This window comes from Mus caroli, unplaced genomic scaffold (assembly GCF_978045245.1).
Source record: "Mus caroli unplaced genomic scaffold, Mus_caroli_1 scaffold_4, whole genome shotgun sequence".
NCBI lineage: Eukaryota > Metazoa > Chordata > Mammalia > Rodentia > Muridae > Mus > Mus caroli.
In genome coordinates, this window is record NW_028227259.1 from 118795501 (window position 1) to 118817992 (window position 22492).

The 22492-nt window shown below is 53.0% G+C and overlaps 1 protein-coding gene across 4 annotated transcripts in view; it reads right to left on the bottom strand.

Annotated features, from left to right (window-relative positions):
• Trpv4 (transient receptor potential cation channel subfamily V member 4) overlaps positions 1 to 22492 on the bottom strand; it is a 36446-nt gene that overhangs the window by 9053 nt on the left and 4901 nt on the right. The window contains exons 2-8 of one of the 4 annotated variants that reach the window (XM_029478039.2): positions 14917 to 14995; positions 13206 to 13625; positions 8789 to 8961; positions 4899 to 5051; positions 4054 to 4194; positions 3135 to 3433; positions 1732 to 1911 (exon numbers count right to left, since the gene is read on the bottom strand). In XM_029478039.2, the coding sequence (XP_029333899.1) occupies positions 1732 to 1911; positions 3135 to 3433; positions 4054 to 4194; positions 4899 to 5051; positions 8789 to 8961; positions 13206 to 13591 (1332 nt within the window). In that variant the 5' untranslated portion in view covers positions 13592 to 13625; positions 14917 to 14995. The remainder of the gene's footprint in view (positions 1 to 1731; positions 1912 to 3134; positions 3434 to 4053; positions 4195 to 4898; positions 5052 to 8788; positions 8962 to 13205; positions 13626 to 14916; positions 14996 to 22492) is intronic. The other 3 variants (XM_029478040.2, XM_029478038.1, XM_021162133.2) reach the window with 3 other exon arrangements.

A 22492-nucleotide genomic window follows, 5' to 3' on the forward strand; every position in this document is an offset into this window, starting at 1 on the left:
GCAGGGGGATCACAAGTTCATGAATTACACAGCAAAAGACTCAAAAAAAATCAACTCTGGACTGAAGAGCAAGCTTAGCCACTGGGAGCACTGGAAACATTGGGGAGCACTGGCTGCCCAGCAGGGAGCCTAGACTGGTTCAAGGTTGCTCACAACCATCTTGAACTCCAGATCCAGTGCCCTCTTCTGGCCACCATGGGTACTGCACATATGTCAAGCACAAACATTCATAAACATAAAACTAAATAAAATATTTTTTAAATGGACTAGAGAGATGGTTCGGCAGCTAAGAGTATCTGATGCTATTGCAGAGGACCTGGGTTCACCTCCCAGCACCCACATGACATATATAACCATGATATCTGTAACTCCAATTCCAGGAGATCTTCTGGCCTCTCCAGGCACCAGGCACCAGGCGTGAATGCAGTGCACAGACATATCTGCACATGAGACACCCACATACATAAAAAGAAAGCTGTCATTTTTTTAAACAGAGAGTGAGAGAACATCAGGCAGTGGTGGCTCATTTCTGCATTTCTGTAATCCCAGTACTTGGGAAGCAAAGGCAGGTGGATCTCTGTGAGGAGAAAGTTCGAGACCAGCCAAGGCTACACAGTGGTATGTATGTGTATATATATATATGTTTTTCCAGACAGGGTTTCTCTGTGTAGCCCTGGTTGTCCTGGAACTCACTCTGAAAACCAGGCTGGCCACGAATTCAGAAATTTGCCTTCCCAAGTGCTGGGACTAAAGGCATGTGCCACCACTGCCCAGCCACAATGATATCTTGTCTCACAACAAAACACAAGGGACTGGGGATGGGACACAGTAGCAGAGGGCTTGTCTAGCAATCACGAGGCACTGGTTTGGATCCACAGCACCACAAAAAACAAATACCACCACCTTCTCATGTTTCCCAAAATTCCGGTTAAGCTGAAAGTATAAATCTTGGTTCCACATTCACAAAGCCTAGTCAAGGAACAGGTTTGGGATATTTATCTCAATACATGACTGGTGCCACAATTGTCCAGTTCTTCACACAGGCAGACATCAATAATTGAGCCCTGCACAATCGTGTTCGACACGGTTCCCCTGGTAAGCCCTATCTGTGGATCGATTTGCACCAGAGATGCTATATTTGCAAACCTGGGTCTCTATGGCAATGGATTCTCATCTCAGGGATGAGGGAAGGAACATGCTTGATGCCAGAGCCAGGCTGGGAGGCAGGCTGCCCACACCTACCCTGCAGAGGTCCAGAGTGCTGTCCATCTAATGACTGGGAGTCCCGTGACAACATGACCACAAAGGTCAGGGACTGACAACAGAAGAACGACCCGCTAAACACCTGAACGTTTACTTACACGTGGTGCCTATGTGCAGGGAGAGCATTTGCCGATATTTGCTAAAGCCTGCTAAGTGAACAGGGTTTTGGAGTCCTGATTTACAACTGCATTTGTGTGACACCAGCTGACAGAACTGTTTCCGGACCAGGGAAACAGAGAGGCTGTGCCACTCACCCTGGGCCACACAGTAAATATATAACAGAGCCAGGATCCCCAACCTGTCCCGAAGCCCACCCTCCCACAGACCCCGTTCAGTTCCCTAACTGCCAGAGACTGTCCTGGATGCTTAGTTGATGTTGATCACCGGTTCTGGGCCACAGAGCCCCCAGCCCTATGGTCCTGGCCAGTCTCAGCCACAGCCAGCCTCCCTCCCCACCCCAGTACCCACCTCGATCTTGCTGTTGTATACCAGGATCTCCAGCACGGACACCTCCTCTCCGCATGTGTCCAGGGAGGAGAGGTCGTAAAGCGAAGAATACACAGGCCCATAGGCCCAGTCCTTGAACTTGCGAGACAGGTGCCGGGTGTCCTCATCTGTCACCTCACGCCGGATGATGTGCTGAAAGACCTGCCAAGGGGATGCTTGTTCACAGACAGACAGGTGCTCAGTAGACATATGTGATAGATTTACAGGTGACAGACAGACAGATAGATGATAAATACATAGTAGACATGATCCCTCGACATAGATGATAGACATGATAGATTGATAGATGCCTGATAGATGTATAGATAGATGACAGACAGACAGACAGACAGACAGACAGACAGACAGACAGACAGACACACTTTCAGTATTGTGGTAGAACCCAGGGCCTCCAATGTGCTAGATTTCTACCTCTGAGTCATTCCCCTGTCTTCCTTTTTTTTTTGAGGGGAGGGGGTTGGTTTTTTTGAGACAGGGTTTCTCTGTATAGCCCTGGCTGTCCTGGAACTCACTCTGTAGGCCAGGCTGGCCTCGAACTCAGAAATCTGCCTGCCTCTGCCTCCCAAGTGCTAGGACTAAAGGTGTGTGCCACCACTGCCCGGCTTGTCATGAACTTTCAGTTCTCCTGCCTCAGCCTCCTGAGTCACTGGGAGTCACAGGTTGACCATCAAGCTGGGGTTCTGGGGTTTGGCTGTACTGTGTCCAGTCCTACACTGGTTCCTGAGCATCCACCACACCCTCAGCTCTTTATTAAGAGCCCTACGTGGCTCCCCTTCTTAAGCCGTCACAGCAACAAGGAAACTGAGGCACAGAGGGGTGGGGCCCACTAGGAAGCATAAAAACCATAGTCTGGCTCCTAATGGCAGGCTACTCCAGCCTGGCTCTCAGGGCAATGGTACCTCCCAAGGGAGAGCCCAGCAATGTCTATAGAGACATTTGGTTGTCACAGTGCATGTCACAGGGTGCTACAGGCATCTAGTGGATCAAGGCGAGGATGTCCCACAACACACAAGACAGCACACAAGAACCCCACAGTATCCAGTGCCGGGACTAGGGAGTCCTCCTCCAGGGTGCCAAGAGAGCAGGCCCAGCTGCAGGCAGTCGGCTGGTGAGGGGCCCAGTGACTCAGTTTACCTCAGTGACTCATCCTGACTGATGGAGGTTGGGTAGGGAGCAACCCGGGAGAATGACGTTATGTGGTTTTAGATAAAGCTGAGAATCCTGGCTGGGTGCTACGGAGCTATAGCAGGCTATGGAGGTACGATGCTCGCTCCCTGGCGGAGGGTTTGCAGAGGTGGATTAGGGGAGCAGGGGGCACAATGAATGTCAGCAGCAGCTCCCCGGGGGCAGCTGGACTCACTCACCCCGATCTTGCCCGTCTTGGCAGCCATCATGAGGGGCGAAAGGCCATCATTGTTGAGAACCGTCTCCAGGTTGCTGTCGGGGAAGAGGCGGGAACACTTGAGAAGCAGCAGGTCGTACATCTTGGTGACAAACTTGGTGTTCTCTCGGGTGTTGTCGGCGATGGCCACCAGCGCGTGCAGCACCGTGTTCCCCCTCGAGTCCTGTCGCCTCATGTCAGCTTTCTTGTGAGGGTTCTCTGTCAGATAGTTGACTATGTGCGGCTGGTTGGTGCAGGCTGCCAGGGACAAGGGCAGCTCCCCTGGGGCCAGAGAAACTGAGGATCAATGCAGGGGATCAAGGTGGGACTTTGCTGGTCGTGCCGGGGTTGGGGATGGACGCTACAGGGAATGGGGCTTCTCATGGTGACTGCTGGAGAGGCAGGGGTGGCTATTTAGGGACATAGCCCATGCAACCAGGAAGCTGTGGGTCTGGAGTCCTGGTGGCAGGACTCTGGGACTTTGATTACAAGTCCTATGTCAAGCGTGGTGTTAGCAGGATGACATCCAAGTATGGCAATATGGTGGCAGTTTGGACTGTGAGATCCTAGTCCTCATACCGTGTGAGCTGAACCAAAGGACACTTGCATAGTAGGGTGCTAGGGGCTGACACCCCGTAAGAGCCCCCCCAGAGTTTTCCCGATCTCTGGCTACAGATGGGGAAAACTGAGGTTCACGTAGTCATGTGACCAGGATGGACCAAAATGAGGGTGTGAACTTTCTCCAGAGCTCTGGTTCTGAGGCCAGGAACAAACGCTGCGGGATCCACACCACGGGGTGGGTCAGGACCTGTGGCAGCTCAGGTCTAAGTATGTGGGAGTCACCCATGACTGCAGACACCGCCTCTCCCTTGTCTCTACCCTCAGCCTCCACCGCTACTCACCAAAGTAGAAGTAGCCTCCCTCATCCTTGGGCTGGAAGAAGCGCCCGCGGGCCTGGGCGTGCACGTCGGCTCCCTGGGCCACCAGCAGCTCCACGTAGTGCTTGCAGCGCCGTTCGATGGCAATGTGCAGGGATGTCTGGCCTGGGGAAGAAGGTGGCCAGGCTGGCTGAGGGTACCAGGTGTGAAAAGTGACACAGGGACCTCAAGACCAACGCTTATCCAGAAATCACTGGAAGGTTGGTGTGAGATTTGGGGTACATGACAGCCAGAGCCTGCTGTTCAGTGCTCTTAACCGCTGAGCCATCTCTCCAGCACCATAAATCTTTTTTTTTTTAAAGAGTCTAGCAGGAGCACAAGCTTGAGGGCCAGTGATTTGAGCACACAGCCTGGAAACGATGGCCATGACATTATAGAGGACCCCCACCCAGCCAACAGGGTCAGCCAAATCTAGATATCCTGGCCAAACCACCCCGAACACAGCCATGGACTTCACAGATTCTGAATGTCGGTATTTTGCAGTCTTAGGCCTTGGTTTATAGACTCTCTCAGAAGTGGGGAGCACAGAGCTGATGCACATGACATGTTTGCCTCCCAGAACTGGAGACTCAACACCATGCCCTGCTGAGCCTCAAGTGGCCCAAGGGTCCAACCACATAGCCTCTAGGGCTTCAGTTTTCTAGCTCAGGTACCAGACAGCAATGGGCGGGCAATACATCACAAAGGCTTGGGATCTCCCATTCTGAAATCCAGAATAGAGGAGTGCGAGAGGTAGCTGCGGCACATCCATCCATCCATCCACCCATCCGCTCATGCATCCGTTCAGTAACGGCGAATGCAACACCCACCTCGGTAGTAGATGTCTCTGAAGGGCGAGTTGATGAACTCACGCATGTTGCCAGTGCGTTCCGCAATGTCCAGCAACACGGGGATGGTGTCGTTGCGACCGTTGCTTAGGTTCAGCAGCGCCTTGGGCAGGCAGGTCTTCCCCGTGGACGGCTCTGAGAGAAATGGGCAGGAAGAAACAGGGCTCAGAACCTGGCTGTGAATGTGGGGCAGGAACAGGAGCCCAGGCTGGGCTGCCACACCTGCCTGAGATGTCTTCATGGTGCTTGGTGGGGACACAGCTCCCTTCTGTTTATGACGGTGTCCGTGAACTTATGGCAATAGGTACTCTGTGACATATAGAAAGCCACAGCCTATAGACTGGCTCGTCCTTAATCACAGTCGGGGAGATTTCTCTTTGACACGGGGTCTCATTACGGAGCCCAGGCTGGTCTTGAACTCTCAGTCTTCTTGCCTTGACTACCAGAGTGCTAGGATTACAGGGTTGTGCCACCCTGCACTTGAGGGAAGTTTGAAATTTTTATTTTATTTATCTGTATGGGCGTGTGGCCTACACGTATAACTATACACCGTGTATAGGCAGTGACCATGAAAGTTGTATGCAGAGATCAGATCCCCTGAAATTGAAATTACACGTGGGTGTGAGCCACCATGTGGGTCCTGGGGACTGAGTTCAGGTCCTCTGCAAGAGCAATCAGTGCTCTAACCACTCAGCTGTCACTCTAGCTCATAGAGGGAATCTTTAAAGGGCTATCTATGTAAGTACAAGTACACTGTCTCTGCCTTCAGATACACCAGAAGAGGGCATTGGAGCTCATCACAGATGGTTTCAAGCCACCGTGTGGTTGCTGGGATTGGAACTCAGGACCTCTGAAAGAGCAGTCGGTGCTTTTAGCCACTGAGCCATCTTTCCAGCCCCTTTAAAGGGCTTTGAAATCTGAGCAGATGGGAAGAGAGCCAAACACTAACCATGCTGAGATACAGAGAGGTGGGCCATGGTTGCGAGCCACGCTTGCATGCAGGTGCGCATGCGCATTAAATAAAAAAAAAAGTCAACCATACATCTTGTCATTGATTTTTGTTGCTGTTGTTTATTCTGAGACAGAGTCTCACTATGTAGCCCAGGTTGTCCTGGAACTTATTCTGTAGACCAGGCTGTCCTTGAAATCACAGCTCTGCCTGCCTCTGCCTCCTGAGTGCTGGGATCAAAGGTGTGCGCCACCACAGCCTGGCTCAGACCTATCAGAACCATTCTCCCTCCTTCTGTGCTTCCTATGTGTGTCTGCATGGAGGCCTCGGGCCAGCATTGGATGTCTGCCTCATCACTCTCCGCTTTTCTTTCCAGACAGAGTCTCTCACTGAACCTGCAGCTCACTGGCTCAGGGAGGCTCTGGGCGGCAGGGAGTAGGGGTGGTGGGTAGGTAGGTGCAGGGGGTTATCTGCCTGTTCCCACCTCCTCAAGAGTGGGAGATCCCAGACATGTGCCACCTTGCCTGTCTTTTTCTGTGGATGCTGGGATCTGAACCCAGGTCTTCCTGCTGTCACAGTGGGTACTTTACCCCACTGAGCTTGTGAGAGCCTTTATCGGCTCTAAAAGCAAGACGCATGTCAGACAGCACTTGTCCACACATGAGAACCCAGAAGCCTGTCCTGTGAAGCATTTACACCAGTGGCTAGAGGGGAGTGAAGGGCTGGCCACAATGCTCCCTAAAGCTTGGACTGGGTATAAAGAGGGGCACAGTGTGTCGGGGGCGGGGAGGGCATAGACACATAAGTGTAAACGCTTTCCATTCCTGTCCAACATCTTTCGAAGTCTGAGTGGGCCAGGTGCCTGTCACCTCTCCCCAATGTTCACCAACACCCTTTTCTACGTTCCTTTCCCTTGCTACGATGTGTTTGGCTACAGGAACTAGCTTCCGTCTCTAAAGAATCAGTAAAAAGCAAGCGCCCACCAACACCACCAACCAGGCCTGGGCGATGGATCCAAGGTGGGAGCCACAGACATGGGGTGAGGGTGAGCTTTGCCAGCTGACCCTCAGGATTGGCATCTTGGCATTATCTCTCGCTCATCGGCAATCAAGGGGACATCGGTGAGTCAACCAATATTGTGATTCACAGGACCCCAGGCATCAACGAGTCCCCCTTAAATGTCAATGCTGTGTTTAGCATCCTGTGGAAGGAAATGTAAGGCCCCCTCCCCAGATACAGGGAGAGCCGGAAGCCTGGGAAGCATCCAGCCTGACCCCCACCCCAGCCTTTCTCCCATCTTCTGGGCAGCTGGCCCAGGCTAACACCAGCCAGCTGTTCACTGAACCCATCCCATCTGTGGGTACAGCTTCCCATGGGCACCAGGTGGGGGCTGCCCTGAATGCCGGCAGAGCCCCTGGGGGCTGTGCAGATGCATCCCCAATCTCTGTCATGGGTGGTATCAACCCTCCATTTTATCAGTATCACCAGCAATATCAGCTCTCCATGGTAACACAATTCCCTTCCCTGGAGTCCCATCCTGAATCCTCAGCGCCCCCACCCCAGCCCAGCCCCGCCCCACGCCTGTTGCAGCATGTCTGTTTTATCCATTTTTCTTGTACCCCTTTGGCTGTCATCTCTGCCACCATCACCTTGAAACAGGCACTGTCTCTCACAAGCCCAAGATAGCCCTGCCCCCTTGGCTTGCCCAGCCTCTGTGGTCCTTCATCCACTTTGCATACAGCAGTTACTATAGTCATCTCAGAGGTCATGGAAAGCCACGGGGTCTTTGTAATCACTGTCCCTTCATAGCTATCCAACCTGAAACAGTCCTTCGTCCCTTTTCACACACTAACGTAACTCGCTTGGACTAAGGGGGGGGGGTTTGGGGGGTGAGGGGTTGTTTCACATCCCCTGACTAGATACCCTTCACTGTTTGTAACTCAGTGCTTGTTTGCTTGTTTACGTGGTCGCAAGAGCAATGCCCGCCCCTCCTGAATAACCGAGAGCCACTTGAGACCGAGAATCTTATCTGCCTTGCTCAATTCCTCATTTTCTGCCCCACCTCACCTCCACCTCCCTCCGGACACCAGCCCAGTGTCTGGCACTTCATCGGTACCCAGTGGCATCTCGCTGAATTAGTAAGAACTCACTAAAGGAGCCACCCAGGCACCTTCCGTGATTCCAAATCACATCTGGCACAAGGGGAATCGGGTCCTGGGTCCCGGCTTCCGCTGTGGAACCACTGCTAAAGAGGAAGCAGTTCCTCAGATGACCACCAGGTGGCGGAATGTCTGTGGCTATGGAGCCTGCTGGAGCCCGGCTCTAAATGGCCCATTGACAGAGGTTGTGAACTACCCCGAGGGCGTGTGGAGGGGTTTCTGGGACGGGTGGGGCAGAGATTCCAGATACCCCTGAAAATCAGTTGAGCTAATCAGTCTCCAGCCAGAAAAACATGCAGGGGAGGATGCAGGTTTTGTGGAGCCCTGCAAAGGGATGTTGTGGGTGGCGACTGAGGGAGTCAGGCCAGGGAGGGGAGTTGGTGAGGGTGAGGCAGATCTCTAGACGTGTCACTGAGAACCCCAACCTACCACTCTGCCACCTTCCAGCTATCCCAACCCACTGCCATGCTACCCACGGGAGACAAGGGATTCCAGCTGCCTGTGTTTAGAGCACTTCGGGGCTAGGGGAGCAACACCACCAATGTGTAGAAGTGTGTTAGAGCCCCCGTGGCTAAACTTTGGTTAGCTACTGCATGAATGAATTCTATAGGCAGCCAAGACCCAGAGAGGTTCCGAGGTTCCATAATGTGGTAAAGGATGCCCAATGATCTTCTGGTGTGTTTGGCCCAAAGAGATATGCAAACCCGGGAAGAGGATTACCCAAGCAGAGCAGACCCCTCCCCCTGCCCACTGGGGCGGCTCACCCCGGAACTCCTCATCAGTCAGGCGCTTCTTGTGGGTCAACAAGAAGGAGAGCAGTCCGTCTAGGTCGGCTGTGGAGCCCCGGGACACAATGTCAAAGAGGATGGGCCGGTTGAAGACTTTGAGGATGGGGGGTGGCTGCGGTGCAGGAGCTTTGGGGCTCTGTGGCTGCTTCCTAGAGGGGACAAAAGGAGGATACCAGGAGTTTAGCCTCTGCCTGCACTGTGCTCCCTCACCTAGGGTAGTCAGAGGTTGGGGAAATGAAACCCAAGGGACTAAAGAATACTATGGGATGCTTTGCCCAGGAAGAGGTAAGCTGGCCTACTGTGTGTTGGGCAGAAAAACAGGAAAAGGATGCAAGCCTGCCCATCCTCTAGCCCACCCACCTCCCCTCCCTCCATCTAACCACTCACTCACTCACTCACTCACTCACCTATCCATCCACCCATCCATCTCCATCCATTCATCTATCCATCTATCACCCACCCATCCATCTATCCATCCATCCATCCATCCATTCATCCCTCTATTCACCCACTAACCCCTCCACCCACTCACCCCTCCATCCATCTTTATGCTCATCTGTTCATCCTTCCACCTCACCACTCGCTGCCTACCCCCCTTCATCCCTCTCACCTGCCCATCCATCTTCCCCATCCTCCATCTAACATTTACTGAACACTGAACACCTTTGTGTGTGAGAGACAGGGGCTTGTGTCACCCAGACTGGCTTTGTAAGGGACACGCAGCCCAAACTGATCTTGAATGCCCCACCTTGGCCTCTTGAATGCTGGGACGTCAATGCGAGCCACTATGCCTGGCTAATGCAAGGATGGGAACCGAAGCCGGGGCCCTGAGCATGCCGGGCTGTATTCGACCACCTGAGCTTACTATCTGGCCTTTCATGAGCACTGTCTGAGGCGGAAAAAGCCTGGCAGAAGGCAGGGAAAGGAACTTGTTCACTCACTCGCTCCCTCATTACTTTTATCATCCAACAATGTTTGGGACAGAAGAGACCATAAAAGCGGGGAATTAGCTCAGAGCCCACTACACACAAACATGCGATACATGTTAGCCAAAATCACCATCATTCCTGAGAGCCACGTGTCTGAAGCCTGTGTGTGCAAGGCAGGGACGCTGAGCCACAGAGCAAGGCAGAGAAGCGTGACAGGACCCAGAGAGGGCTGAGGAAGACAAAAGAGAGACATCTGTATAGTTATTCCGCAAACATTAATTGGGCACCAGAGAGAAAGAGCTAGCCTGGACACCATGAGGACAGAGATCCTCTCTCTGCCATGTTGCCATCCAGCCCAGGCTGGCACAGATGGGATGCACTGATGCCTTCTTCTAGTATGTCTGAAGACAGCTACAGTTTATTTAATAAATGAGAGAGAGAGAGAGAGAAGAGAGAGAGGAGAGAGGAGAGAGGAGAGGAGAGGAGAGAGAGAGAGAGAGAGAGAGAGGAGAGAGGAGAGAGAGAGAGGAGAGAGAGAGAGAGAGAGAGAGAGAGAGAGAGAGAGAGAGAGAGAGAGAGAGAGAGAGAGAGAGAGAAGATGGGGGGGGGCGGGGAAGCAGAGGACCAGGAAGGAAGAAAAAAAGGAAGAGAGCAGCTACATAGGGCATGAAGTGGGAGGCCTGGTCTCCTTCATCCCTCTGCTCAGGGCCCAAAGGCACTATGGGAATGAGGATGCTGGCCATGGAATGCTCCACAGAGCAAGAGCTGGAGCATCCTCCAACCAATTTTCCTGATCCTCTGACCCTCTATATAAAAAGAACTTGGTTCCCACCAGATACCACTGGATACCACTGAAAACCTTTGGGGCCCCAAATTTTGCCTTGGTTCTTCCAAATTTTCTCTAATTTCTCCAGGGACCAGGCTAGGGTGCACCTTCAGAAAGGCTTGAGGGAGGGAAAGGAGGTGGTACAATGGGACTCCCTGTTGCTTGGGGCCTCAGTTTCCCCATCTGAACAGTGACTGGACAACATCCCTCACAAGTGATTGACTACACCCCCCTTGGTCCTGATGAGATACACTCTTGCACATCCTGGCCAGGGATGGCTGCCTAACCATGTGATTGTCCTGTCTGGGTACCACCTTCCTGAGAAGTCTTCCAGAGCCACCTCTCCTGTCCCTTATTCCTTGTCTGGCATTAGCACCTCCCCATCTCGAATCATGGACCTTCACTTGTCACTGCACCGCGTGCATCCCAAACCTGAAGGCACTTCTGAGTCAGGAGCTAAACCTGGCCTGGCTCACTGCAGGCTCCTTGGGAACAATCAACTCCACCTCTGGGGAGCTGTTCGCTGTAGCAGTCCAGACATCACCCATGAGCCCCCGTGGATGCTAGAGAGCCATCTCCTAGCTATGTAAGCACAGGGAAGAGCTGCCCTCTGACTGACTGGAAGCCAGTCTTTGGTCAGCAAGGGCCTAGGAGAAGACGCCACAGCTTCAGGCATCTCCAGACTTCGGGTGGTACTCTTGGATACACGTGGAGGCTCTAGGTAGGAAAAGTGCTGATGTCCAAGTCTGAGTCATTTCAGGACATATTACAGGACAGCAGAAGGGACCTAGGAAGGATGTAACCACCTATTCAACCAGATCAGAGGCAGCTCACGGCAGGAGGAGCCTGGGGAAGTGTCTGCACTCCCACACATGACAGACACCATACTGTGACACTCTACTTAGCAGAGGCCATGGAGAAGACAGGCCCAGATCATGGTGTCTGGGACTGAAGGTTCCTGTCTGCAACCGGGCTGGCGGAGACAACATCCTGAGAGGGCCTGGACCATCACTCATGGGGGCTTCTCTCCACTCTTCTACCTTCCAGCCAGGCCTCCTTCTCGGGAGAGAAAGGATTAGCACCTGAGGCTTCCACTCGGGATATGAATGGAGAGATAAACGCGTGAACAAGTGGATGATCTGTGGCCACAAAAATGGAGCTGGGTGGATGAACCTGAGGCTAGAACAGAGAGAAGAGGAGGAGGAGGAGGGGAAAGGAATCAGGCAGCCATCAAGAGTGGATGAGTGCAGTGTGGTGCCACACACCTGTAACCCCAGCACTTAGGATGCTGAGACAAGAGGATCGCAAGCTAAGGCCAGGCTGAGCTGCAGACCGAGCCCTGTCTCAAATAGAGAGAGAGAGACAGAGAGAGAGACAGAGAGACAGAGAGACAAAGACAGAGACAGACAGACAGAGAACGACAGAGACAGACAGACATACTGATGAATGGCTGGAGATTATATAGACATTTTGAGAAGTAAATGATAGATTGGAGGGAAGTTGGCTGTGCAGATGGACAACTGGACAGGTTGGAGACAAGAGGGTCAGACAGCAGGGAGCCACCTAGACAATCACGTTCTGGAGGAATGGACTGGACATGCGGAAGTAGAAACTGGATGCATGTGGGGACAGGTGGATACACACGTGGATTATAATGAACAAGTGCACCTTTGGCTGTGTAGGACAGACAGACAGACAAGTGGATAATGGGCTGGTGGATGGAAAGGCGAGTGAAAGGCCAGGGGATAGTGGCACATACCTTTAATCTCAGCACTTGGGAAGCAGAGGAAGGAAGACCTCTGTGAGGTCAAAGTCAGCCTGGTCTACAAGAGTGAGTTCCAGGACAGCTGGAAGTGTGTGTGTGTGTGTGTAGACAGATGGGTAGTTATATAAAGGAGTAGATATATGTACGGTATGTATGTATATATGGGTAGGTGGATGGAGAGATGGTGGATAGTAGGTTATGGATGGATAAATGAAGAATGGGTCGATGGATAAGTAGGGGGATGGATGGATGGGTGTGTGATGGACAAGAGGTAGAAAGATAGATAATAGGTGTATTAATGGATGGTTGGAGGGTGGGTGGACAAAGAGACAGGCAGATAATCAGGCAGATGAATGGAGGATAATGGATGGACAGGTGGGTGGGCAGATGGATAAATATTGAATAGATAGATAAATGAAAAATGGATGATGAGGGCTGGTGAGATGGCTCAGTGGGTAAGAGCACCCGACTGCTCTTCCGAAGGTCCAGAGTTCAAATCCCAGCAACCACATGGTGGCTCACAACCATCTGTAACAAGATCTGGAGCCCTCTTCTGGAGTGTCTGAAGACATCTACAGTATACTTACATATAATAATAAATAAATAAATCTTTAAAAAAAAAAGAAAGAAAAATGGATGATGATAGATATATGGTAGGTGAGTGGATGGATGGATGGATGGATGGATGGATGGATGGATGGATGGAAGGAAGAATAGGTGGATAATGGAGGGGTGGATTGATGGGCAGGTGGGTGGGTAGATGGATAGATGGAGGAGTGGGTGGATGGATGGGTAGATGGATGGATGGGTGGGTAAGTGGATATATGGGCATGTGATGGATTCAGTACCAACCAGACAGCCAGGAATACTCACTCCACGACCTTTCTCCTCCATCTCTTGTTGTCACTGGGGTGGTGACGGTAAGTGCCGTAGTCGAACAAGGAATCCATGGGCGCTTTTTTGGGCCCAGGCACTACTGAGGACTCGTACAGGGTGGACTCCAACAGGTCAATGGGGTTGGGAACCCCCTTGCGGAAAGCGCCCTGGAACTTCATACGCAGGTTTGGACGTCCATCGCCTGGGCCAGCAGGACGGCTAGCATCCACCGGGGAAAGAGAAGAGGAGCCTTCCTCCCCCTCAAACAGATTGGCCAGGGAAGAGAGGGGGAAGGCCTCCCCACCAGAGGTACCACTCTCGTCTCCAGGGGGCTCAGTCACCTCCCCAGGCACTGCACGAGGACCATCACCAGGATCTGCCATACTGGACCCAGATCTGTTTGTACTTCTCGGCCTGCTGGGAAATGGGGGGGGGTGCGGTCAGCACACTGGGGACTAAGAGGGGGTCAGGCAGAGCCTGGCCAGTGGTAGAGGTTTCAGGAAGCCCCCTCCCACATGGGCAAACAGCACTGTTGCCAGTTGCTTCAAAGCCACCGTTGTAATGACAGGGGCTGAGATGGCCACTCCCAGATGTGGTCGGCCGCCAGCCCCAGGCAGGAGCCACAACAGGGGCCTCTTTCAGGAACCAGGAGACATGAGTCTGTCTGCCTCCAGCCCAGCTACCCAGGACAGACATGGGCTGCATGAGAAGGTCTGGGAGCCAGCCCTAAGCCTGGATACTGAGCCCTCTGACCCGGTCTCACAGCCAGCTCCACACAGCCAGTGTGACGCTGAGCCAATCAGCGTGTCCCAGCCTCAGTTTCCTCATCTATGAGATGGGGAGACAAGGCTTGACAGGGAAAGTGACTAAGATGCAGGGGAGTGCTCAGAATGCCTACAAGTACCCCTGTGACCAAGTAGGTGTTCTGAGGAGCCATGGGACCCTACACTACAGGGTGGTGGTCCCCACGGCTTCTCCAGCACCATCGTTACCCATCTTCCAGGTCTGTAAGGGGCAGTCCCAGATTTAAATTGATATCAGAGTGAAGTACTGCTCTTCCCTCAGCCTGACTGGCTCCTGCCCTCTGTGTACCCAACTGTCCCCTGCTCTGAGAACCTTCCTCTAGCCCTTACCTCTCTCTCTTTCCTAGATTACCTGCCAGGCCATGATACCCAGGCAGGGAACACATCCATCCTGAGTCCCCATGGGATGGAGGGGAGAGATAACCGTGTTCTTTGTACCCATTTCTCAAATGCGGAAACTGAGGTTTCCAAGGGCAGACACATGCCTTTCGAAGACAAGTTGGTTTTTTGGGGTTTTTTTGTTTGTTTGATATTTTGTTTTTCTTCAGTTTTCAGGCCCAACGTACGTTCACCTAGAGCCAGCAGGGCAGAGCCCTGGGCAGCTAGACCAGTGTCCTGGAAGTCTTTCCCTTGCCAGTGAATACAGGAGTTTGTGGGTACCTCCTCCTTAGGCCCCACACGAAGAAAATCAACAAACTGATGCCCACCACGTTTGCTCTGAAACTGCCAGGAAAGGCTTGCCCAGGTGGGAACATGGCTAGGGGCCTCTCTTACGGGCAGAGCCAGGCACGCAAATGGGGAGAAATGCCTGCCAGGGGTGGCTTCTCTCCTGACGCCAGCAAGGAGAGAGAGCTGGCTTTTGGAGTCACTGGGCCTTCATTTCTAATTCCAGTTTTGATGCTTACACAGAGAGTGTGCCTGAGGGCAAGTCACTGGAGGGCCAGAGCCTCTGTGTTCCCCTCTGGAAAATGGGTATCTTCAGACCTGCAGCAGGAGGAACAAAGCTGAGTCTAATCAGATTTTTCTCTCTGGGCCTTGGTTTTCTCACCTGAAAAACAGGAGTAGCCACACCTCCTCCTGAGGTCTCCCAGGCCTGTGAAACACTACTCAGAGCTAGCCCCTTGTAAGGCCCCTTGAGACTAGAGGTCCTCTCCGCCTGTCATCTGCATGCAGATGGGGTCCTGTGATTCTGGTCTCGGCTCTTTAGGAACAGTGTATGCACATGGTGGGGGCGGGATGCTCAGGGCCAGCTATTAAAAGTATCCTTCCAGGTATACTGTGCCCACCTCACCAGGGACCCGAGGTCGAGAGCTACGTGCCCTCAGTGATCCACACAGCTGGTCATTCCATCCCCGGCCAGGGCAGCCCTGCGACCCTCGCTCAGGCACCCCTAGGAAGCTGCCATGGTGTCTTATCTCCTCCCCAAACTGGACAACATTCGGGTTCCTGGAGGCCCCCAAGTCAGGACACCTGGAGTGAGCTAGCCCTGGTCATGTCCACAATAATCATGATTGGCTCTGGTCATGTTGAAATAATTACAAAATCAACCATCATTGTTGGGAGTAGAGAGTGTTTACTGAAGCTGGTCCTAAGTCTGTCTGTCTGTCTGTCTGTCTCTCTCTCTCACACACACACATCTCTCTCTCTCTCTCTCTCTCTCTCTCTCTCTCTCTCTCTCTCTCTCTCTCTCACACACATACACACACACACACACACACACACACACACGCACACACGCTCGCATGTATGCACTCAGCCAGTCCTCCTGAAACGATGGACCAAGGCCACAGGGCTATGTTCAGTGACACCTGTCACCCTACTGTACAAGGGAGTAAGCCACTAACATCTAGTGGGTTAAGGCCAGGATACCACGAACCCTCCTCATTCAATACCTGGGGAAAAATGCAAAGAGCCAGCCAGAAAAGCCAATAGGGCAGAGGCTGATTAACCCTGCCCGGCAGGTAGGTGCTGCTACAATTATCCTGTTAGGGGTGAGGAAACAACGGAGGTTCAAGAGTCGAGAAATAAGTTGCCTGAGGCCACGTGGGCTAGTGGCAAAGTCAAGGCTCAAACTTGTGTGAATTGCGGAGCTCTGGTCTTCCCCAGCCCCTGAGTTTACTGGGCAGGGCCTGGAGAGCAGAGCGGAGCAGAGCCCGCACAGCATGGCGCCGGGGAGGAGTGCTTATCACCATAGCCTCGAATCCCGGGCCTCACATTCTCTACTTGTGGTAGAGAGGTGGTAACAGCATCCTTCAGTGTAGGACTATTGTAACAAGAAGTAGGTCACACGTCTCTAGGCACAACCCCACCGACAATGTTGCTTCTTGTATTTAATCCCTATTATCACAATGTGACAGGGTCTCAGACTGTGGTCCTTAATCCCCCCACCCAGCCCCCATTGTGGTATGGCCTCCAGCCTTGGCCACACCCCTCCAGCCTCAGCCTCACCGTGCTCCCATTTCACAGCCGAGGAAAATAAGACCACCCGGGGAGCATATGACTTTGAAAAAGGTCCCTGAGAAGATTGGGCTCCCACTGGCGGTGCGCACGCGCAGACATACAGTCTCCCTTCCCCTTGTGCCCCGCTCTTTCTCTGTGGCCAGGAAGAGTTCACTCCCTGTTCTAATTTGCCCTGAAGGCTGTTATTACACATTCCGACCCTGTGCCAGCCAAGCAGGGAGGGCCCCTCAGGAGAGAGGCGGGGGTGGGGCGGTGTCTCCTCGACTGTGTTCCGTTCCTTTCTCCATGTTCACACACGTGCCCGTGCTCGGAGCAATCCTGGGCCCTTCGTCCCCTCATGTGGGCATGGTTTGCTGATGCCCCTAAGTAAGGGAAGGGGTCTGGGATAGGGTGCATGTGAGGGACAGATGCCCCCATACAACATCCTCCCAGGAGAGTTCATTTAAAGCAACAGTTGCCAAATATTTTAGCCTCAAGTGTCCTTACCCTGTTAAAAGACAAACAGGCAAAAAGAAAAACAAAAGCTATGTATCAGTCAGACATGGTGAATGCATGCCTATAATCCCAGCATTTGGGAAACAAGAGGCAGGCAGCTCAGGAGTTCTGGGTTATCCTTGGCTACATGGTAAATTTAAGGAAATCGGAAGGGAACAAAACCTACACATTGAAGCCAGGTGTGGGCTGCACGCCCTCAGACCCAGAACTAAGGCACAAAAGGCAAGAAGAGTCCAAGCTCAGGGCCAGCCTGGGCTACATAGTGAACCCCACCCCCCACAAATCTTTGTGGCAAACTGGCATCCACACAGGCAGCAGCTTCAACAGGATGGATTCAAGGAGGGTACAGATCTCAGGGCCTGTCTGCTCACCTACTCTACAAAATGCTCCTGAACATCTACTGTGTGTCAGGCCTGTGTCTGCCTAGGAATACCAGCATGAGCAAATTCAGTAGCAATCCCTCCTTGGGAGACAACAAAGCAGGCAGCCAGCAGAGCTAGCCAGTGGTGCAAAGGCTACTAGTATTGTCCCCAGAAGCTCAGGAGTGGCCCAGGGATGCAGTGTGGGATGCCAGTGGGACCCAGGTCCCCAGTAAGGTCTCCCTGCCTTCCTCTCTGCCACAGAGGCCCCGACTATGGGGACATGGCCCGAGATCATACACTCTGCAGCCATGACCCCTTGGCCAGTGGGGCGTGGCAAGAATGTGCATGCTGACATCATACATTCTGGGGATCAGATTGGGGGGGGGTGTCCCTCTTAATAACTGCAAAGTTCACCATAGCCTCTGGGAACCTTTGTTTCTGTGCCTGCTTGAGGGCAGAAGTTACCAGGTAAGGAGGCACCAGATTGCCGGGCGTGGTGGCGCACGCCTTTAATCCCAGCACTCGGGAGGCAGAGGCAGGAGGATTTCTGAGTTCGAGGCCAGCCTGGTCTACAAAGTGAGCTCCAGGACAGCCAGGGCTACACAGAGAAACCCTGTCTCGAAAAGCAAAAAAAAAAAAAAAAAAAAAAAAGGAGGCACCAGATTGAGGGTGCCTCAGTAAACAGCAGGCTGCAAAGTATGCCCAGGATGCAGTGCAGCCAGAGGGCTCGCTCGCCATTGTCTGCTTGGCCCAGAGAGGAAGGGAGGCATCCTCTTCACTCGCAGGGCTTTGCCAGGCCTCATGGAAACCCTGGCACAAGACTATCAGATGCCGACCTCATTACGTGAGCAAGAAAAGCTGCTTAAACCCAGGGGCAGGTTTGGGCAAGCAAGACATCTCTGCTCCTGGGGAGGGCGGCAGGGGGCTGGCTTTCCTCAGGTCTTGCCTTCTGGATCAACACATTCTAAACGGGCCGTTATTAGCTGTCACATGTATGCACGGCCCCGGGGTAGACACAAAGGAACAAAGGACCGGAAACCCTAGTGTGGGTGGACAGGATGGTGGCCTCCACCGTGGTCCAGCCCTTTGCTTCGCCATTTGCTTCAATTCCATTACTCAGGAGCAAGAGGCAGGAAGGCATCTTGGTGAGTTTGTTTGATGCCCGTCTGGTCTACGCAGTGAGTTCTGATTCTGCCAGGACTACTTAAGTGAGACCCTGTCTCAAAGAAGGATGGAGAGGCTGGAGAAACCACTGCTTTTTCCAGGGGATCCAGGCTGAAGTCCCAGCATCCACGGGGCAGCTCACAACTGTCTGTGACTCCAGTCCCAGGGGGTCTGATGCTTTCATCTGGCCTCCGTGAGCACCAGGCACACATGTGGTGCACATACATACATGCAGGTGAAATATCCATAGTTATTAAAATAAATGAATTTTAAAAATAAGAAAGAAAAAAAAAGGACAGTACTTTGATTTTTTTTTTTCCTGGTCTAAACTAACTCTGCATGTCACAGTGAGTACGGCAGGTAATGTCACAGTGAATGTGGCAGGTGACACACTTCACATCAGCATACACCATCTGCTTATCTCCTCTTCCCCTTCCAGAGCCTACGCCCCTGAGGAAGACATTCATTCAGAGTCACCATTCCGCCAGGACTGAACACCATGTAGGGGCATCAGGGACCCCTGAGGTTCCTGCAGGTGCAGGGCAGGGGAGCACCAGCTCTGGGGCCGGGGGGGGGCTGGAGGAGCAGGGGGAAGGACTAAAGTTCCCTGGAATGGGTTAGATGGCAGAATGTAGAGAGTGCGGTGGGGGTGGGGGGGGATACTGAGGACCATTGGTGAATAAGAGCAAGGACCAGGGTTGAGTGCAGACGAGTGGGGGCTCTACAGCAGGAGACAGACCCTGGACATTGAACTGGACCCTGGACTCAGACAGACTTTGTGGGTTTCTTCATCATCCTCGGGTTCCTTGGCTGACCACTGGGGACCCCGACTCCTGTGGGAACCACAAATAAATGTGACCACAAATGCCAGCTATCTGGTTCAGTCCTGAGAGAAGGACTCAAGGATGGGATGGAAGTTAGCGGGTACCAGAGAAGGCAGCAGCTGTGTGGCCCCGCCTTCTAGATGAGGAAGCTAAGGCCAAGAAAGAAGCAAGCTATATCATTGCATCCCAGCTCCGGGATGCAAGGCCACACACAGGCACAGGAGCTGGGGTTTTCCTTTTGGGACAGGGCCTCATGCATCTCAAACTGGCCCTGGCTTTGCTGCGTATCCAAGGATAGCTTTCAACGTCTGGTCCTCCTGTCTCTCTACACCCCCTGGGTGCTGGGGGTTCCAGGGGCATACCACCATATCCAGCGTGGGCAGTGTTAGGGATTAAGCTCAGGGCTTCACGAGGCTAAGCTAGTCGAGCACTGGATCCACTAAGCCACTTCCCCAGCCGGGACTGGGCCTTGGACGGGGCTATTTGACAAGGATAAGGGGACTCAGGAAGGGAGGGACAAACATGTAGGAGGGGCTGGGGGACTATGTGACTCTGGATCAGAGTTGCCCAGGCCTGGGTTGTGGCTGACTGGGAATTCTCCCCAAGACACTCACTGTCAAAGGAGTTAGGGGAGACAGACTTAAGCACAGCCAGTAGATGCTGGATAAGGCCAGGCTGGTATCTGAGCCCTTAATGCCACCCTCAAGCTATTATTATTATTATTACTAGGGAATATATGAAGAACCAACCGGGAAACTGAGCCTGTCAGGGGAGACTAAGTGACTGGATCCCTCTTGGGAGGTGGACTCTGGCAGCCACCTCAGAGCGACTAACGGGAGCTCAGTCCCTTGGCAGAGTGGGACCCGCCGCCTGCCAGGTTGTGGTTGCCCACAGCCCCCAAGCCCCTGGCAGGAGGCAGCAGGGTGCATCACGCCATGAAGGGCCCTCCCTGCTGGTATTTACCTAGTCTGTCTGAGCCCAGCCCACTTCCTGGTTGCTGCACAGTGGCCGTCTGTCCGGAGCAGACAGAGCTCCTGTGTCCTGCTGGGTCCCTCCACCTGGAGGGTGTCCCCCTCCGATGCTCACATCATCCAAGCGGGACACGGCTGGGGTGACTCACTAGACCCAAGGAGGGCATGGCCAACGTGGCCACTGCAGTCACTTGGTTTTACATAAGCCTTCGAGGGCCGGCCCATGTCACAGAAATATCCCCTAAGAGCTCTCACTGGAATGGGGCATCTGCAAAAGACCCCAGGTCCAGAGGGCTGGCCAGACTAGAAGCTGAGTATGGCTTAGTGGAAAGACGGGGCTGTTGAGACTCGAAAGTCACATCCTTTGAGACTCCACTTCCTTGTCATCTGAGAACACTGGAGTTTCTGGTGAGGTCCATTCAGCTGGCACTGAGCTGTTTGTTTTCAAAAGCCCAGTGGGGGCTATGTGATTACAGCTAAGTAACCCTTCCCAGATCAGTGACCCTGATAGTCCCAGCCATGCCCCAGCCTCAGCACAGGGCCTAGCATACAGATATAGGAAGTGTCTACTTCAGAAGGTTCCCACCAAAGCTAACATCCAGCTTCGGAAAGGTGAGGGTGGAGGCGAGTCTCAAATCCTAGGGTCTCTTTCTCTGAGCCAGCTACTCTCGTTCGGATAGTCCCCAGGTCACAGAGGACTCTGGAAAGGGTTTTATAGCCTTAAGACATCTCCCACTCTATCTTGCCCTCCTCTTTCCTGCCACCAATGGTCACATCTCCTATCTGGGCCTCAATTTTCTCATCCATAAAATGGGGGTAAAACTTTCTACCTTCTAGGAACAACTGCTCCTGTCTTTGATCTGTGATTATTTGGTGTGTCATGTTCCTGCTTTAAATTATACAGTGGGATGTGGTAGCATTAACCTGTAATCCCAGCACTTGGGAGCGAGGCAGACAGATCCGTGGTCTAAAGCGAAACTGAAGAAGATTCTATCTCAGGAAACCTTGGGGATGTGCCCATAGGACACTTGATTGGCGTGTGCAAGGCTCCAGGTTTTACCCCCAGCCCTGTGAAAGTAGCAGCTCCTCTCTCAAGGGCTGCTGTAAAGATTAAATGTTATCATTCAAGCCCTGCATGATGTCTGGCGCGTAGTATGTGCTCAATAAATGGTGGTGGCTATGCCGCTGTTATTTAACCTCCCCTCAATTTACAGCAGGGGAGGGAAGTCCGGAGAGGTGAGGACCAGGTGGGCACTGGAACCCAGAAACTTCCCAGCTTTAAAGCCAGGGTTCCTCTGAGCTTTCTTGATGCCCAGTTCACTCTTCTGAAAGGTGGTGAGAATAGAGACTGCCCATCTCTGGGCTGGGAGACAGAGGTCACCACCCCACCCCCCAATTCCTTAAAATGGCCTAAGCAATCCTGTGGCAATGAGGCTCAAAGGAAGGGACCCTGAGGCACAAATGCAAAGCCCTGCCTGGGCACTCCCAGCATGCCCCAGGGACGCCACGTGGAATCATGGCATTGGCCGCAGTATGGGCACTAAATGCCTCACACCAGAACTTCACACACATTCTCATCTAAACCCTAACCCCTCAAGCTAGGAACTGATGTCTCCTCCCCAGGGGAGTAAACTGAGTCTGCGGGAGGAGAGACAGGAAGGGTCTGATATTTATCCAAACTGACCAGTGATGGAGACTTCCACAGCTCCCTTATCAAGCAGGAAGTGTCCAGATTCCCACGTCATACCAGAGGCCTGGCGACACCCAGACACACATAGCTGAACTCAGAGTGTGCCAGGCAGAAGTGGCAAGGGCCGAGATTGTCCAAAGTGATGCCCTGGGAATGCCTGGGCAGCTGGCGTCATGGGTAGTGAGGGGATAAGAGGCTCAGAGTCTACAGAACTGTGACACCCCCTACCCCCAACCCCCCAGCTAGGCTGTCCCATGCCTCTGAGCTTCAATCTCGTCTCTATGAGGGAAGTGACTCTGCACCTGCTGCAGGATCCTTGGTCACTGTGGGTGTCATAATGACAGAGTCAGAGACACACGCAGTCATTCTCCTTAGGGATGACTGGTCTCCCAAGGAGAGGCTCCGCCCAAGTGACTACCTACCCAATTCTGCCCTCCTACCCACAAACAGGTAGTTTACTGAGCACCTACTATATACAGGGCTGCCTGACCTATGAGACCCAGCAACCCCATAGG